General features: G+C 43.4%; 1 protein-coding gene and 1 long non-coding RNA gene across 3 annotated transcripts in view; both read left to right on the forward strand.

Moving 5' to 3' along the window:
* Positions 1-13,233, forward strand: part of LAMP3 (lysosomal associated membrane protein 3) — a 43,100-nt gene extending 29,867 nt beyond the window's left edge. Inside the window, exons 6-7 of one of the 2 annotated variants that reach the window (XM_038417585.2) lie at positions 10,208-10,368; positions 12,895-13,037. In XM_038417585.2, coding sequence (XP_038273513.1) covers positions 10,208-10,347 — 140 coding nt within the window. In that variant the 3' untranslated portion in view covers positions 10,348-10,368; positions 12,895-13,037. Of the gene's footprint in view, positions 1-10,207; positions 10,369-12,894 lie in introns of both variants that reach the window. The other variant, XM_038417586.2, reaches the window with a different exon arrangement.
* Positions 13,234-15,743: 2,510 nt separating this feature from the next.
* On the forward strand, positions 15,744-17,880 carry LOC119860979. The gene is made up of 3 exons (XR_005294715.2): positions 15,744-15,801; positions 16,919-17,059; positions 17,509-17,880. It is a non-coding gene; the product is annotated as an uncharacterized LOC119860979 (long non-coding RNA).
* The last annotated feature ends 507 nt before the right edge of the window (positions 17,881-18,387 follow it).

Genomic DNA, 18,387 nt, shown 5'->3' on the forward strand with positions numbered 1-18,387 from the left:
CGCGTAAGGCAATACGCACCCCTGCCTGAGCCGCTGCGGTGGTAACGGCTCAATGAACAGTCCGCCAGATAGGGCTCAAGGAAGCAGCTTCTTTATTTCCAACCCCCACAAAGTCCCACAGGTCTTCCCCCACTGTTTTCCACACTGAGGAGTCAAACACATTCTTTGCATTAACCAGGACACCCCGTCGCTTTCCCCACCGAAGCAATTTTTGAAGAGCTTCTGGGGAAAATTTTTCTCCCTGGTTATTAAGCAGATTGCTTAAGACCTTAAACACGGCCTGCTCATCTGCTGATGCTGCGGCTCCCATTATGAGAGATATTCCCCGCCGCTCACCTTTCAGGTGGGAGCTCCCCTGCCTCTTGGGCATCCCAGTCCCTCACCTGAACGGAGGACACCGGCAGCGGCAGTCCCTGCTATTTCTTCCTCTGTCCGTGGTATCAAATTCACAGAATTCTACCACGTCGGGGTCACCATTTGTTGCTGCTAGCAGGCTGGCTTACAGGACAACTGACACAGTTGCTGCTAAAAAGCACTTTATTTCCCTTCCCACAGCCATATATAAACAGCACTTGTTTATTCCTTTTCTGTTGTTTATCACCCAATGTTCTCATCATTCTTATCTTTGGGTTCCATTATCTTGTGGTGGTAAAGACTCTCAGGTGCTGCTTATCTCATTAGTCCTTAGTTCAGCCAAAGTTTAGTCCTCAGTCCAGCCAAAATCTTCTGGCCTTGTCCTTTATCTCTTGTACTGTTATTTTCCATTACTTGGCACACATTTCTAAAACATCTGATACTCAGCATTTCCCACACTTTTCCAATTCCAATATATCTTTTTGAGGGGGGGGCAACCTCATCTGCACGCAGTATTCAAGATGTGGGTGTACTATGAAATTATATAGAGGCAATATGATATTTCTGTCTTATTATCTATGCCTTTCTTAATGATGCCCAACATTCTGTTCACTTTTTTGACTGCCACTGCACACTGAACAGATGTTTTCAGAGAACTAACCACAATCATAGCATCATAGAATATCAGGGTTGGAAGGGACCTCAGGAGGTCATCTAGTCCAATCCCCTGCTCAAAGCAGGGCCAATCCCCAAATAAATCATCCAGGCCAGGGCTTTGTCGAGCCTGACCTTAAAAACTTCTGAGGAAGGAGATTCCACCACCTCCCTCAGTAACGCATTCCAGTGTTTCACCACCCTCCTAGTGAAAAAGTTTTTCCTAATATCCAACTTAAACCTCCCCCTCTGCAACTTGAGACCATTACTCCTTGTTCTGTCATCTGCTACCACTGAGAACAGTCTAGATCCATCCTCTTTGGAACCCCCTTTCAGGTAGTTGAAAGCAGCTATCAAATCCCCCCTCACTCTTCTCTTCCACAGACTAAACAATCCCAGTTCCCTCAGCCTCTCCTCATAAGTCATGTGTTCCAGTCCCCTAATCATTTTTGTTGCCCTCTGCTGGACTCTTTCCAATTTTTCCACATCCTTCTTGTAGAGTGGGGCCCAAAACTGGACACAGTACTCCAGATGAGACCTCACCAAAGTCGAATAGAGGGGAAAGATCACATCCCTTGGTCTGCTTGCAATGCCCCTACTTATACATCCCAAAATGCCATTGGCCTTCTTGGCAACAAAGGCACACTGTTGACTCACATCCAGCTTCTCATCCACTGTAAGCCCTAGGTCCTTTTCTGCAGAACTGCTGCCTAGCTATTCAGTCCCTAGTCTGTAGTGGTGCATGGGATTCTTCCATCCTAAGTGCAGGACTCTGCACTTGTCCTTGTTGAACCTCATCAGATTTCTTTTGGCCCAATCCTCTAATATGTCTAGGGCCCTCTGCATCCTATCCCTACCCTCCAGTGTATCTACCTCGCTTCCCAGTTTAGTGTCATCTGCAAATTGCTGAGGGTGCAATCCACACCATCCTCCAGATCATTTATGAAGATATTGAACAAAACTGGCCTGAGGACCGACACTTGGGGCACTCCACTTGATACCGGCTACCAACTAGACATGGAGCCATTGATCACTACCCGTTGAGCCCGACAATCTAGCCAACTTTCTATCTACCTTATAGTCCTTTCATCCAGCCCACACTTCTTTAATTTGCTGGCAAGAATACTGTGGGCGACCATGTCAAAAGCTTTGCTAAAGTCAAGGAACAACACGTCCACTGCTTTCCCCTCATCCACAGAGCCAGTTATCTCATCATAGAAGGCAATTAGATTAGTCAGGCATGACTTGCCCTTGGTGAATCCATGCTGACTGTTCCTGATCACTTTCCTCTCCTCTAAGTACTTCAGAATTGATTCCTTGAGGACCTGCTCCATGATTTTTCCAGGGGCTGAAGTGAGGCTGACTGGCCTGTAGTTCCCTGAATCCTCCTCCTTCCCTTTTTTAAAGATGGGCACTACATTAGCCTTTTTCCAGTCGTCCGGGACTTCCCCCGATCGCCATGAGTTTTCGAAGATAATGGCCAATGGCTCTGCAATCACATCCGCCAACTCCTTTAGCACTCTCGGATGCAGCGCATCCGGCCCCATGGACTTGTGCTCGTCCAGCTTTTCTAAATAGTCCCAAACCACTTCTTTCTTCACAGAGGGCTTGTCACTTCCTCCCCATTCTGTGCTGCCCAGTGCAGCAGTCTGGGAGCTGACCTTGTTCGTGAAGACAGAGGCAAAAAAAGCATTGAGTACATTAACTTTTTCCACATCCTCTGTCACTAGGTTGCCTCCCTCATTCAGTAAAGGGCCCACACTTTCCTTTACTTTCTTCTTATTGCTAACATACCTGAAGAAACCCTTCTTGTTACTCTAAACATCTCTTTCTAGCTGCAACTCCAGATGTGATTTGGCCTTCCTGATTTCACTCCTGCATGCCCGAGCAATATTTTTATACTCTTCCCTGGTCATTTGTCCAATCTTCCACTTCTTGTAAGCTTCTTTTTTGTGTTTAAGATCAGCAAGGATTTCACTCTTAAGCCAAGCTGGTCGCCTGCCATGTTTACTGTTAGAATCATAGAATCATAGAATCATAGAATATCAGGGTTGGAAGGGACCCCAGAAGGTCATCTAGTCCAACCCCCTGCTCAAAGCAGGACCAAGTCCCAGTTAAATCATCCTAGCCAGGGCTTTGTCAAGCCTGACCTTAAAAACCTCTAAGGAAGGAGATTCTACCACCTCCCTAGGTAACGCATTCCAGTGTTTCACCACCCTCTTAGTGAAAAAGTTTTTCCTAATATCCAATCTAAACCTCCCCCATTGCAACTTGAGACCATTACTCCTCGTTCTGTCATCTGCTACCATTGAGAACAGTCTAGAGCCATCCTCTTTGAAACCCCCTTTCAGGTAGTTGAAAGCAGCTATCAAATCCCCCCTCATTCTTCTCTTCTGCAGACTAAACAATCCCAGCTCCCTCAGCCTCTCCTCATAAGTCATGTGCTCTAGACCCCTAATCATTTTTGTTGCCCTTCGCTGTACTCTTTCCAATTTATCCACATCCTTCTTGTAGTGTGGGGCCCAAAACTGGACACAGTACTCCAGATGAGGCCTCACCAGTGTCGAATAGAGGGGAACGATCACGTCCCTCGATCTGCTCGCTATGCCCCTACTTATACATCCCAAAATGCCATTGGCCTTCTTGGCAACAAGGGCACACTGCTGACTCATATCCAGCTTCTCGTCCACTGTCACCCCTAGGTCCTTTTCCGCAGAACTGCTGCCGAGCCATTCGGTCCCTAGTCTGTAGCGGTGCATTGGATTCTTCCATCCTAAGTGCAGGACCCTGCACTTATCCTTATTGAACCTCATTAGATTTCTTTTGGCCCAATCTTCCAATTTGTCTAGGTCCTTCTGTATCCTATCCCTCCCCTCCAGCGTATCTACCACTCCTCCCAGTTTAGTATCATCCGCAAATTTGCTGAGAGTGCAATCCACACCATCCTCCAGATCATTTATGAAGATATTGAACAAAACGGGCCCCAGGACCGACCCCTGGGGCACTCCACTTGACACCGGCTGCCAACTAGACATGGAGCCATGGATCACTACCCGTTGAGCCCGACAATCTAGCCAGCTTTCTACCCACCTTATAGTGCATTCATCCAGCCCATACTTCCTTAACTTGCTGACAAGAATGCTGTGGGAGACCGTGTCAAAAGCTTTGCTAAAGTCAAGAAACAATACATCCACTGCTTTCCCTTCATCCACAGAACCAGTAATCTCATCATAAAAGGCGATTAGATTAGTCAGGCATGACCTTCCCTTGGTGAATCCATGCTGACTGTTCCTGATCACTTTCCTCTCCTCTAAGTGCTTCAGGATTGATTCTTTGAGGACCTGCTCCATGATTTTTCCAGGGACTGAGGTGAGGCTGACCGGCCTGTAGTTCCCAGGATCCTCCTTCTTCCCTTTGTTCTTTCTACACATCGGGATGGTTTGTCCCTGTAACCTCAATAAGGATTCTTTAAAATATAGCCAACTCTCCTGGACTCCTTTCCCCCTTATGTTGTTCTCCCAGGGGATCCTGCCCATCAGTTCCCTGAGGGAGTCAAAGTCTGCTTTTCTGAAGTCCAGGGTTCGTATTCTGCTGCTCTCCTTTCTTCCCTGTGTCAGGATCCTGAACTCGACCATCTCCTGGTCACTGCCTCCCAGGTTCCCATCCACTTTTGCTTCCCCTACTAATTCTTCCCGGTTTGTGAGCAGCAGGTCAAGAAGAGCTCTGCCCCTAGTTGATTCCTCCAGCACTTGCACCAGGAAATTGTCCCCTACACTTTCCAAAAACTTCCTGCATTGTCTGTGCACCGCTATATTGCTCTCCCAGCAGACAAAGGGTGATTGAAGTCTCCCATGAGAACCAGGGCCAGCGATCTAGTAACTTCCGTGAGTTGCTGGAAGAAAGCCTCGTCCACCTCATCCCCCTGGTCCGGTGGTCTATAGCAGACTCCCACCACGACATCACCCTTGTTGCTCACACTTCTAAACTTAATCCAGAGACTCCCAGGTTTTTCTGCAGTTCCATACTTGAGCTCTGAGCAGTCATACTGCTCCCTTACATACAATGCAACTCCCCCACCTTTTCTGCCCTGCCTGTCCTTCCTGAACAGTTTATATCCATCCATGACAGTACTCCAGTCATGTGAGTTATCTCACCAAGTCTCTGTTATTCCAGTCACATCATAATTCCTTTACTGTGCCAGAACTTCCAGTTCTCCCTGCTTGTTTCCCAGGCTTCTTGCATTTGTGTATAGGCACTAGAGATAACTCGCTGATCGTCCCTCTTTCTCAGTATGAGGCAGGAGCCCTCCCCTCTCACACGCTCCTGGTCGTGTTTCCTCCCCGTATCCCCCTTCCCCACTTACCTCAGGGCTTTGGTCTCCTTCCCCCGGTGAACCTAGTTTAAAGCCCTCCTCACTAGGTTAGCCAGCCTGCTTGCGAAGATGCTCTTTCCTCTCTTCGTTAGGTGGAGCCTGTCTCTGCCTAGCACTCCTCCTTCTTGGAACACCATCCCATAGTCAAAGAATCCAAAGCCTTCTCTCCGACACAACCTGTGTAGCCATTCATTGACTTCCACAATTCGACGGTCTCTACCCAGGCCTTTTCCTTCCACGGGGAGGATGGACGAGAAGACCACTTGCACCTCAGACTCCTTCATCCTTCTTCCCAGAGCCACGTAGTCTGCAGTGATCCGCTCAAGGTCATTCTTGGCAGTATCATTGGTGCCCACGTGGAGAAGCAGGAAGGGGTAGCGATCTGAGGGCTTGATGAGTCTCGGCAGTCTCTCTGTCACATCGTGAATCCTAGCTCCTGGCAAGCAACAGACTTCTCGGTTTTCCCGGTCAGGGCAGCAGATTGAGGACTCAGTCCCCCTGCGGAGAGAGTCCCCAACCACCACCACCCACCTCCTTCTCTTGGGAGCGGTGGTCGTGGACCTCCCAACCCTAGGACAGTGCATCTCATGCCTTCCAATCGGTGGAGTCTCCTTCTGTTTCCTTCCCTCAGATGTATCATCTAGTCCACTCTCTGCATTAGTACCTATGGAGAGAACATGAAAACGGTTACTTACCTGTATCTGCATTGCTGGTATATGAATGCTCCCCTTTCTTCTTCTGGAGGTCACATGCTGCCAAATTTCTTCACTGTCCTCCTGTCCGCGCAGTGCAGCCTGCTCTGAATCTTCAGAACGTTGTGTCTGTAGAAGCATATCCTGATGTCTGTCCAGGAAATCTTCAGTTTCTCTTATGCAACGTAGGGTCGATACCTGTTGCTCCAGACCTTGAACCTTCTCTTCCAATATGGAGACCAGCTTGCACTTGGTACAGACAAAGTTGCTTCTGTCCTGTGGAAGAAAGACAAACATGGCACATCCAGTGCAGGTCACAACAGCTGAAGTTCCCCATCCATATTACCTTCCTTCTACGAGATTCCTTAGGAGTTGTAGTAACTACTCAGAGAAGCCGGCAAGTTGTAAGCCTCAGTGGGCTCTCCCCGGTGAACTCCCAGGCAAACTCCCTCTGTTAGCCTCTCTGCTGTTTGCTGCTCAGCTGGCTCGCAGATGACTGGCTTTTTATAACAGTCAGGCCCACTCAAGGCTCACTTGGAACAAAGCACTCCCAATTCACACTTTTCAAACAACCAATCAAGCGCATGGTCAAACTGTCCCCACAACAGACACTCAGATACTCACCAACACAGCCTCCTTAATGCAGCCCTTAGCATACCTCCTCTCAGGCAGATCCCAGGCAAACTCCCTCTGTTAGCCTCTCTGCTGTTCACTGCTCAGCTGGCTCGCAGCTGACTGGCTTTTTATAATAGTCAGGCCCACTCAAGGCTCACCTGGAACAAAGCACTCCCAATTCACACAACAGAGCGTCCTTAATGCAGCCCTTAGCGTACCTCCTCTCAGGCAGATCCCAGGCAAACTCCCTCTGTTAGCCTCTCTGCTGTTCGTTGCTGAATCCAAGATCTCTTTCTTGAGTGGTAACAGCTAATTTAGACCCCATTATTTTATAGATATAGTTGGGATTATGTTTTCCAATGTACATTACTTTGCATTATCAACATTGAATTTCATCTGCCATTTTGTTGCCCAGTCATCCAGTTTTGAGAGATCCTTTTGTAGCTCTTCGCAGTCTGCCTGGGACTAAATTATATTGAGTAGTTTTGTATCATTTGCACATTTTGACACCTCACTGTTTATCCCTTTTCCCAGATCATTTAGGAATATGTTGAATAGGACTGGTCCCAGTACAGAACCCTGGGGGACACCACTATTTACCTCTCTCCATTCTGAAAACTGACCATTTATTCCTACCCTTTGTTTCCTATCTTTTAACCAGTTACCAATCCATGACAGGACCTTCCCTCTTATCCATGACTGCTTACTTCGCTTAAGAGCCTTTGGTGAGGGACCTTCTCAAAGGCTTTCTGAAAATTTAAATACGTTATATCCACTGGATCCCCCTTGTCCACATGCTTGTTGACCTGCTCAAAGAATTCTAGTAGATTGCTGAAGTATGCTTTCCCTTTACAAAAAATATGTTGACTCTTCCCCAACAAATTATGTATATCCATGTGTCAGACAATTTTGTTCTTTACTATAGTTTCAACCAGTTTGCATGGTACTGAAGTCAAGTTTACCACCCTGTAATTGCCGGGATCACCTCTGGGGCCCATTTTAAAAATTGGCGTCACATTAGCTATCTTCCAGTCATTTTCGTACAGAAGCTGATTTAAATGATAGCTTACAGAGTACAGTTAGTAGTTCTGCAGTTTCACTTTTCAGTTCCTTCAGAACTCATGGGTGAATACCATCTGGTCCTGGTGACTTATTACTGTTTAGTTTATCAATTTGTTCCAAAACCTCCTCTAATGACACCTCAATCTGGGACAATTCCTCAGATCTGTCACCTAAAAAGAATGGCTCAGGTTTGGGAATCTCCCTCATATACTCAGCCATGAAGACCGATGTAAAGAATTTATTGAGTTTCTCTGCAATGGCCTTATCGTCCTTGAGTGCTCCTTTAGCATCTCGATCGTCCAGTGGCCCCACTAATTGTTTAGCAGGCTTCCTACGTCTGATGTACTAAAAAAAATTTTGCTATTATATTTTGAGTCTTTGGCTAGTTGTTCTTCAAATTCTTTTTTGGTCTTCCTAATTATATTTTTAAACTTCATTTGCCAGAGTTCATGCTCCTTTCTATTTTCCTCACTAGGATTTAACTTCTACTTTTTAAAGGATGCCTTTTTGCCACTCACTGCTTCTTTTAATTTGTTGTTTAGCCATGGAGGCACTTTTTTTGGTTCTCTTACTATGTTTTTTAATTTGGGGTATACATTTAAGTTGACCCTCTATTATGGAGTCTTTAAAAAGTTTCCATGCAGCTTGCAGGGATTTCACTTTTGGCGCTGTACCTTTTAATTTCTGTTTAACTAACCTCCTCATCTTTGTGTAATTCCCCTTTCTGAAATTAAATGTTACAGTGTTGGACTGCTGTGGTGTTTTCCCTGCCACAGGGATGTTAAAGTTAATTTTATTATGGTCACTATTACCAAGTGGTCCAGCTATATTCACCTCTTGGACCAGATCCTGTGCTCCACTTAGGACTAAATCAAGAATTGCCTCTCCTCTTGTGGGTTCTAGGACTAGCTGTTCCAATAAGCAGTCATTTAAGGTATCGAGAAACTGTATCTCTGCATCCCGTCCTGAGGTGACATGTACCCAGTCAATATGGGGATAGTTGAGATCCCCCCATTATTACTGAGTTTTTTACTTTAATAGCCTCTCTAATCTCCCAGAGCACTTCATTCACTATCACTATCCTGGTCAGGTGGTCTGTATATATCCCTACTGCTATATTCTTATGAGTAGACCATGGAATTACTATCCATAGAGATTCTGTGGTACAGTTTGGTTCATTTAAGATTTTTACTTCATTTGATTCTTCGCTTTCTTTCACATATAATACCACTCCCCCACCAGCACGACCTGTTCTGTCCTTCCAATATATTCTGTACCCTGGTATTACTGTGTCCCATTGATTATCCTCATTCTACGAAGTTTCTGTGATACCTATTATATCAATATCCCAATTTAATATGAGGCACTCTAATTCACCCATCTTATTATTTAGACTTCTAGCATGGCTATATAAGCACTTTTAAAACTTGCTACTTTTTAGCTGTCTGCCATTACATGATGTAATTGAATGGGACTTTTTTTCATTTGACTGTTTCTCATCAGATCCTACCTGTATTTTATCATATTCCATCCTCTCCTCGTTCTAGGACATAGAGAATCTCCATTAATAGATCCTCCCTAAGGGATTTCTCTGTCCAAACCATGTGCTCCTCCACACTTGTCGGCTTTCCCCCAGCCCTTAGTTTAAAAACTGCTCTAGGACCTTTTTAATGTTAAGCGCCAGCAATCTGGTTCCATTTTGCTTTAGGTGGAGCCCATCCTTCCTGTATAGGCTCCCTCTTTCCCCAAAGTTTCCTCAGTTCCTAATAAATCTAAACCCCTCCTCCATACACCATCATCTCGTCCACGCATCGAGACCCTGCAGTTCTGCCTGTCTCACTGGCCATGCACGTGGAACTGGAAGCATTTCAGAGCTTACTACCATGGAGGTCCTGGACTTCAATCTCTTACCTAGCAGCCTAAATTAGGTCTCCAGGACCTCTCTCCTATCCCTCCCTATGTCATTGATACCTACATGTACCATGACCACCAGCTCCTTTCTAGCACTTCATAAGTCTATCTAGATGTCTCGAGAGATCTGCAACCTTTGCACCAGGCAGACTATTAGGCGGGAGTAACTGAAAGCTGCACAGCAGAGGTTCTCCTTCATGTCAGATCCCAGTCATGCTCATTATTTTTAACCTGGCACTGTATGCATGGAGTACTCCACAGGTTCAAGCCCTAAATGTGTATCAACAGATTTTTTTTGCGTGTGTGTATGTGATAAAGCAGAATAGATTCTCCACAAAGAATATAGCTATTTCCATGTAGGCAAGTATGTTTTTGTGAGATGTGATCCCTCCATAAAGAAAAACATACTGAGTTAAGCAATGACATAGAGTTCTGGGTTGTCCCCAGTAGCTATGTTCTTGAAAGTATCTATGTCGGCATATATTATGGGGGAGGGGGGGAGTTGTTTTCATCTAATGCATACTCTATATTCTAACTTTAATTGCAGAGGAAGAATGCTTTCTTGACAAAAACAGGAGAACAATCCCTATTGCATTGGGCCTGAGCATCCTGGGATTGTTTGTCATTGTACTTGCCTTGGGACTAATTTCCAGAAGAAAGCCAAATAGAGGATATGAACGCATCTGAATTGCCCACACACTTCAAAATGTGCGTAGCAAGTATAGAGGCCTTGGGAATCTTGGCTTCCAGTTGTCAAACCTATAGTCAAAGAGCTTATATTTTTAAATGGGATGAGGCCATGTTTTAAAGCTAGCATGCAATATGTTCAAGAGGTAACACTTAAGATCTATTGTGTTCCTGAAAAAGAGCCAACAAAATTATGGGTGCTTAGAAGACAGAACAAATGATAAATGGATGAGTCTAGGGATATGCTGTTAAGGTCTAAGGAGATGGTCAACTATTAGGCATGCAAGACACTCTCTCACAGGACTAAGTCTGTATTCACAGGCGATTCTGTAGAACCAGTGCTCAGTGATGCTCTTATGGGAAGCCATGTGTGCAGAAGGGGGATTGGTCCTGCTTTGAGCAGGGGCTTGGACTAGATGCACTCCTGAGGTCCCTTCCAATCCTAATATTCAATGATTCTATGACAAGAATCATCATGGTTGGACACGTTGCCTCTGCTCCCCTCCACAAAAAATGTGCACACTCACCCTATGAGCATTGGGGCTAGTATTATATTAGTCTCTGCTCTTTCCTACTAATTCCATTGGCAAAACAGAGTGACAGGTCCTGCTGTGGCAATGTGATATACATATTAGTGCTGTAGCACTTTCACAGACAGATCGGGCTGCTTTGATGCCCACTCCAGAGGCAGATTTTAAATGCTGGATAATTTTCTATTTTCTCGGGAGCTTTATTTCCATTTTTAAAAAAACATAATAAGGAAAAAGAAATATGTCTAAGACAGTGGATTTCTTTTCAAATGTCAGCTCCAGGGGGATAGAATGAGCCATCTGTGGCTATAAAAAGCATGTCAGTATTAACCCTATGTCACAATACAGCATAGAGAGATCTAATACAGAAGGGCAGAAAACATGGGCTAGTGTCATGAGACTCTACTGTGTATGTGTAGGTTAAGGCAGCGGTGAGTTCAGGTGGGCTCGGGGATCCAATGAGAGCAATATTTAAGACGTTTTCTCTTGAGAGCTCCTGAATAAAATCACTTCCTATTCAGAATAGTTACAGTGATTGCCACAAAACTCAACAATTGCCATGCTGAGGTAATGATGATACTGTGCTTTCTCCTATTCTAAGTATAGGAAGACACTAGGGTTATTAAAAACATTGGTGAATATTTAATATTAAATGGTGTCGACTGCAGAAGGCCCACAAAGATCTATGAACAAATGAAGACCCACTTAAGCTACATTTTGAAGGTTCTTGTGGGACTTAAATAGTGTGTAGGCCCTCTGCACAAGGATGAATCTCATGCTTGTAAACTGAGGTGCTGGATCTGCACATGGAAATAATTTGTCTTAATTTTAAAGCACGCTGTATGGAATGCTTTGGTCTCTGTTTCCTACTAATCGTGTGATTGAGAGATATATACAGTAATTGATTTTGAGATGATTTTAAAGTGAGGGGTTTTTGGTTGATTTAAATCTTCATCTTACAAAAGATTTACAAAGTTAAAAAGACAAACATACAAAAACCAAGTTTCAGAGTAGCAGCCGTGTGACAAAATACATCAAAGTGAGGAGAAATTAAATATGAAAATATTTTAAAATGAGAAAGCAGTATAAAATAAGAGAACAGTGAAAACTCTCCCTACTAAAAACGGTAATGAGCTACGTTCTGCTCTGAGTGGGAGTTTTGCCTGGATAAGGACTGCAGGATGGGAGCTTAGAAAAATGTGCTGTACAAGGAATTCCTCATCACTTAGTTTAATATGAAAAAAATGCAATAATAAATAGATAACATTGGGCCAAAATTTTATATCAGTTAAGTAATAGCATAAATCTGGAGTAACTTCATTTACTGCAGTGAACTCACTCTGGATTTGCACCAGGGTAACTCAAATCACTATCTGGCCCATTTTGTTTAAAGTTTAAAAGTTGTTTTGATATTTTACTACTGCTTAGTTAAACCATTAATTGCTTACTCACTTACACAGTAAGGGAGAAAAATTCCCTCCACATGGATGCTGTGATGTGGGGCTGGCCTGTGTTATGCAGGAGGTCAGACTAGATGATCATCATGATTCATTCTGACCTTAAAATCTGTCTATGAAAGTAACTGTTCATTACCAGAAATGTTCTCTCGGTTTGCCTGTAAAAATGAAAGACCATTTCACAGCACCCTTAAGTCCACAAAAGCATCAAACTAAATTTAAAACCAGTCAGCAAAAGGAGAGGTACTTGGATATCATTCACAAAAAAGAAAAGAGCAGTTCACGAAAGCTTATGCTCAAATAAATTTGTTAGTCTCTAAGGTGCCACAAGTACTCCTTTTCTTTTTTGCGAATACAAACTAACACGGCTGCTACCCTGAAACTTGGATATCATTGTACAGTAGCGTAATAAGTGGAAGAGATATGGTCCTTTCAAACGACTGCAACTGATCAAATGATTCTAATGTTCCAGTATTCAAAGATCACTTCATGAAGGGCTGACAGATTCAGTTAGTGTCGGCATCACTAAATTTTACCTAACATATTTTTTCCCCTTCTAGTGAACGAGTGTGCAGCTGACTTCAACATCATTTTTCCTGCGATTGGCTTCTTCGTGATCTTCATCACCGGCATCCTGGCACTCATCCTCTACGTGGTCTGCCTTAAGCGTAAATCGTCTGCGTACCAGAGAATCTAGTGGATCAAAATAATTTCATACAAATAATGAGAAGCATTTCATGAAAAGATTTTAGAATTTCAAGTCTGCCATAATTTTCCTTTTAATAACACTGTTAAAACAATGTAAAACGCCAGAGTATGTGTATTTAGTTATGAACTCAAGTACCTGGTCATTTTATTGAGCTACCTGCGACTGAGAAAAAGGGGAACAAGTTTAATACAAAAGCAGTACTTGTGGCACCTTAGAGACTAACAAATTTATTAGAGCATAAGCTTTCGTGAGCTACAGCTCACTTCATCAGATCCCGATGAAGTGAGCTGTAGCTCACGAAAGCTTATGCTCTAATAAATTTGTTAGTCTCTAAGGTGCCACAAGTACTTCTTTTCTTTTTGCGAATACAGACTAACACGGCTGCTACTCTGAAACCCGTCATTCTGCAAGGTTTAATACAGTTCACTTGTGTTCAGAAAGAGGATTTTTAGTGGCCTATTTAAATTGAACTGTTGTTTTTACAACACAGTTTATGGATCATACGTAGGAAATGGGTTACTATAAGGAAGAGCATAAATTTGAAAACTGAATTTACAAAGAACATGCAATGTAACTATTACTCTCTCAGCATGTTACTGGCATTTTAAGGACATAATCCTGAGGGCTGCTGAAGGAGCACAGCAGCTCACAGGATCACGCTGTAAACCTTTCTGACTGGGTCCTTGTAAGTTATGCACGTATAAAATGTGTTTGTTTTATTCACAATTAAGGCCATGAATAGCTGCAGCCCTGTATACTTAACTGATCTCCTTTCTTGTATGTTCCTAGCCATTTGTTAGAATCTCAAATGTTGGGTTTCCTCGTCGGTCCCGTTTTTAATCTTGTATCAATGGGAACCAGAGCATTTTCTTGTTATGCTCCTTGCCTGGAAAACTCTGTTAGTATTCAATCTTTTAACATTGGATACCCTGTTGAAGAGAGACCTAATTACTCTTGCTTTAACTAGTCTTAATTATTGATAATTTAACTGTGTTTCATTGTGCAGTGCCCTGTGCAATTTTTATGGATGATGCAAAATAAATACATTCTATTGCATGCTTTGGACTAGAGTTAAAATCAAACTGTTAGTGGTGAATAATGTTTGAGTTTATGTTTATCTTGTTTTTTTTCTGTGTTGTGGGGGGGAAAGGGTCTTTTTTATTAAAAAAAAAAGTTAAATGCAATCCTTTTCTGTGCAATGAGTAAAATGATAGATTTGTACCAACTGGCACTGATGCAGTGTACAATGCAAATGCAGCCATAGGGCCAGATCCATAGCTGGTGTAAATCAGCAAAGCATCATTGAAGCCATTGGAGCTATGGCCATTTATACAAACTAAAAAGCCAGTGCAGATACAGTGATTTTTACACCAGCTGAGGAGTCGATGGACCTTCACTCCTTTACAGTTGCTGAGGATCTGGCCCTCATGTGAACCCATTCTCTGACAAACAGTAACACCCTATCTACCCCATCTGAGGAATAGATGTTTTCAAGAAGCATGAACAAATGGCAGTAGAGGGTCAGGAAGTGTTGCCTTGAGTGTTATAGGGAGTAAGAGTAGGCAGCAAACTTACTGCTTGAGTTGCTGCATGCAATTTTTTGGCAGGCACTCATGCTCATTTCCTGCCAGAATTTAGCTTAATATTTGGTGGGTGGTTTATCTTCTGAGAAATTGTTCATATGTTGTTCTTAGGAGCTTCCAGCTTCAGTGGGGGGAAATCTATAGATTTAGTGGCTCTTGGTTGAAGGGTTTTGTTGCTAAATGTTCTGTTTGAGGAAACATTCCATACAAAGTACGGGTTGCAAAGGAGTAACATGCAGTGAGATTTTTAAGAACTTACCATATAATATTCTATATATTGAACATGCTATCACACTAATACCACTATTAACACCATCCATTTCTTCTACTATTTGCTTTTGCTCATCTGAACGGATCATCAGTGCTGACAATGCTACCTAACCTAGTGGCCCTGCTCCTCCTTGCCATAGTTGTTCCTTGCCAAAGTCCGCCTCTTCTCCAACATCTCGCACACAGTGTTGGATCATAGAAACTAGATACTAAAACACCTGCTAAAATCCCCAACTCCCTTAGGCTCCAATTAAAAATCACAGTCTAGATCATGTACTACATCCTTCTGCAAATGCAAGATACAACCTATCAAGAAAGGGCATATCACATATTATACCAATCTCATACTTGTTCTTAGCCAAAAAGCCAATAAGATTATAATGCAAAGCTTTATTTCCTTCATAAAGGGCAAATAAAGCCCAATCTAAAAATTGGCTGCAAAGTTCTGCAAGGAGGGGGGTGAGAGATTTAAATGCACTTCTTGAAAATACAGACACCATTAGCTTATTGACTTATCTCCTTAACTGTTATCCTGCCATTATCAATGGGTCCCAACATAATTACTTAGTTATGAAAATCATGTATGTGCTGTACTTTTCTACTGTTGGAGTTTCTGTAATAAATATTGTTTTCAGTCATTTTAGATATGTGTGTTTTGTGAATTCGTTGTATCTGTTGAGTGCTGTGTTACATTTGATGGGGTTTACATACCCCTCACTAAGAGTCAAGGAGTAATGGGGCAGTACTGGGCGAAGAAGGCCCTGCCCCTCAGCAGCTGAAAAACATGCTCCAAATGGTGGGCCTGCTTAAAAGGAGAGTCTGAGAGGCAAGCAGGAGGAGTGGGAAGGATAGGCTAGTTGAAGCCTCTAGGACAGAGGAATCTACAGGGGAAGAGCCTGGATTGGGTAAGTCCCAACTGGGAGGCTAAGGGCCTGACCCCCTTTTTCTTCATCCCTTCTAAGGGGGAGAAAGCGGACATGGAAAGTGAGCTGGGAAGACCCAACTGACTGTTTTAAATATTGAGGCTGAGGGCGCGATCCTCTGCTGAGAGGGAATCTGAGTGCCATGACTATGCCCCAAACTCAGGGGAGAATGGGCTGGGGATGAAGTGACCCAGGGGAAGCTGGGCAGTTGTACCAGCTAGCGATTCCCTTTCCCCCTTCCCCCTAGGGTCCTGGGCTGGGATGCCCCTACCCCTTTTCCTCTGTGGCTCTGCCTGACCAGGGGAACCTGGGATCTTTATGGGATAGTAGATTGTAATTTGACCACTAGGCCTTCAGATTGCCTGGCAAGGCCATCCCAAGAAGACTGCTGAGCCATGGCCATAAGGGGAGATGATTTGGTGGGAGGAGAAATAGATCTCCTCTAATGGCAGTGCCAATCTATGAGGTAATGTGAGTACTATAAACTTAAATGTTGGAGTCAGTGCTGGATGAAGGTACTAGGGGAGGTAACTTCCAACAGCAATAAGTCAGCCAGAACCATTAGTGCTTGATTGTTGGTGCCAGCCCTAGTGTCCAAACTGCCATTTTCAGGGTTGACAGATCTGTTCTGGACACAGGGCCCGGGATATTCTTAGGGCCCTTCAGTGCTGAGCCAGAAGTTGGACCAGTAGCACTTATCCCTGTAGTAAGAGAGGGCTTTGTCCTCAGTTCTCTGAAGGAAAGTGAAGGTGAATAGCTCTTCTTAAGCCTCTCGAATTTCTCATTTTTAGGAAAGGAAGATTGGTGCCAGTAACCATATATGATCTGTGCTCTGATCTACCTTGTCTTTGGGCAACTAACAGTGCTAAGCTGTCCTTGGTGGCTGCTTCATGGCCTGTAGGTGCCAGATCAAACTTCTTACTACTCCTGGTCTTTGGAGTCACTTCTCAGCAGCTGAGAATGCTGACAAACTGGGATTCAGAGGTAGAAGCTCCCATCTGGAAGTCTGCTGCCTGTTCTTCTGAGTCTGAAGTAGTCCTTTTAGATTGCTCCAAAATGATATGTTAGCCAGATGTCTCTAGATTTTCCTTATTTTAAGGAGAACAAATGGCAGATGGAGCAACAGTCAGGTACATGGCTCTCGCTGAGGCAACTAAACAAGGGCTATGATCACCTGTAAGAAGAATGAGGCTGTCAAAAAGCAGACAGAATTGAAACCCAAATGCTTCAAATCTGTCAGGTAAGTGGTTTAGGTGCAGAGTACTGAGAGAAAAATAAGGGTTTGGGGTTTTTTTGTTAAAGAGGTGGTGGGCGGGGGGGGGGGGAAATCTAGTGTTTTACCTAGCTAGATAAAACTAGGTTTGGTGAATGAGTGAAGGGTAGCAAGCAGACACAGCCAGGTTCTTTCTTGCAGCCATGGGCAGGGACAGGGTACTGATGCATGGTTTAAGCCCAGGGCTGGGGAGGGGAGACATATAGAACACAGGTCCAATGGACACAGCTATGCAAAGATTTCAATCTCATGCACATGGCATGCATGCATATATACAGTGGGATCCACACAGATGAATACTTGAAGAATGGATTTGTATTTAATCATATAACAAAAAATCATTATGCTAATGTACAAGAAATATGGTCTACACCAAAAGAGATTACATAAAGGATTTCTTACTTTCTTACTCTCAGCCTTCTTCAAGTCAGCAGTCTCTGCAGATCATTGTCAATGATGCAGCGATGTACTTTTGCTGCAGGCATGTTGGGCCACAGGAACAACTCTGTTGGTAGCAGTGCTTTCCCAGCCAGCCACAAAACACACAAGAGCCCACACTTCCCTTTCTCTACTGGCCCCTTCCTTCACCATACCCCATGTAACTTCCTGATCCTCACACCTGAGCATCCTAAAACATGTTGTTGTCTCATCTGTTCAGATGCTAACTTCACTGTTTATTTAAGAAATAAAAATAAAAATGAATAGGTTGCATTTTACTCTTCTGACTTTCACAAAGAACACTATAAGGTTGTGGAGAAACAGGAAGCTTTTAACATGAAAATCACAGTCCATACAGATCAGGGACACAGAAATGTGGTTTTGACACGTATCTTTGCAGGGACTTTCCTATTTCCCTTTAATTTCTAACTTACAATGCATATGGGGCTGACCAATATTTTATTAGTTCTAATGCTGTCCACTCTGTCATGACATGACAAGTTTTAGTATCTCTCCTCTTCTTAAGGAAAATGTATTCAAAGTTCAGATGGACTATGCTGATCACATATTAATGTGTGTGAGGAAAGAGGGGACTAGTATTTGGACTTTCCTTATTTTTAATCTTATCCAACTCTCTAAACATGCCAAACTTTTTTTTCCCCTCTTAATTTTCCCTATCTATCTAGATTATAAAGCCCTTGGTTCTGCAACAATGTCCTTATCTTTGTCATATACAGTGGTAAGCACACTGTGGGTGTTTAAAAATTATTTACAATGTACTGTAATTTTACTATTTTCCACTTTCAACTTCAGTACATACACAATTTCTTGGGGTCTCAGGGAGATTGCCTCCTTTA

Source organism: Dermochelys coriacea, chromosome 9 (genome assembly GCF_009764565.3).
Source record: "Dermochelys coriacea isolate rDerCor1 chromosome 9, rDerCor1.pri.v4, whole genome shotgun sequence".
NCBI lineage: Eukaryota > Metazoa > Chordata > Testudines > Dermochelyidae > Dermochelys > Dermochelys coriacea.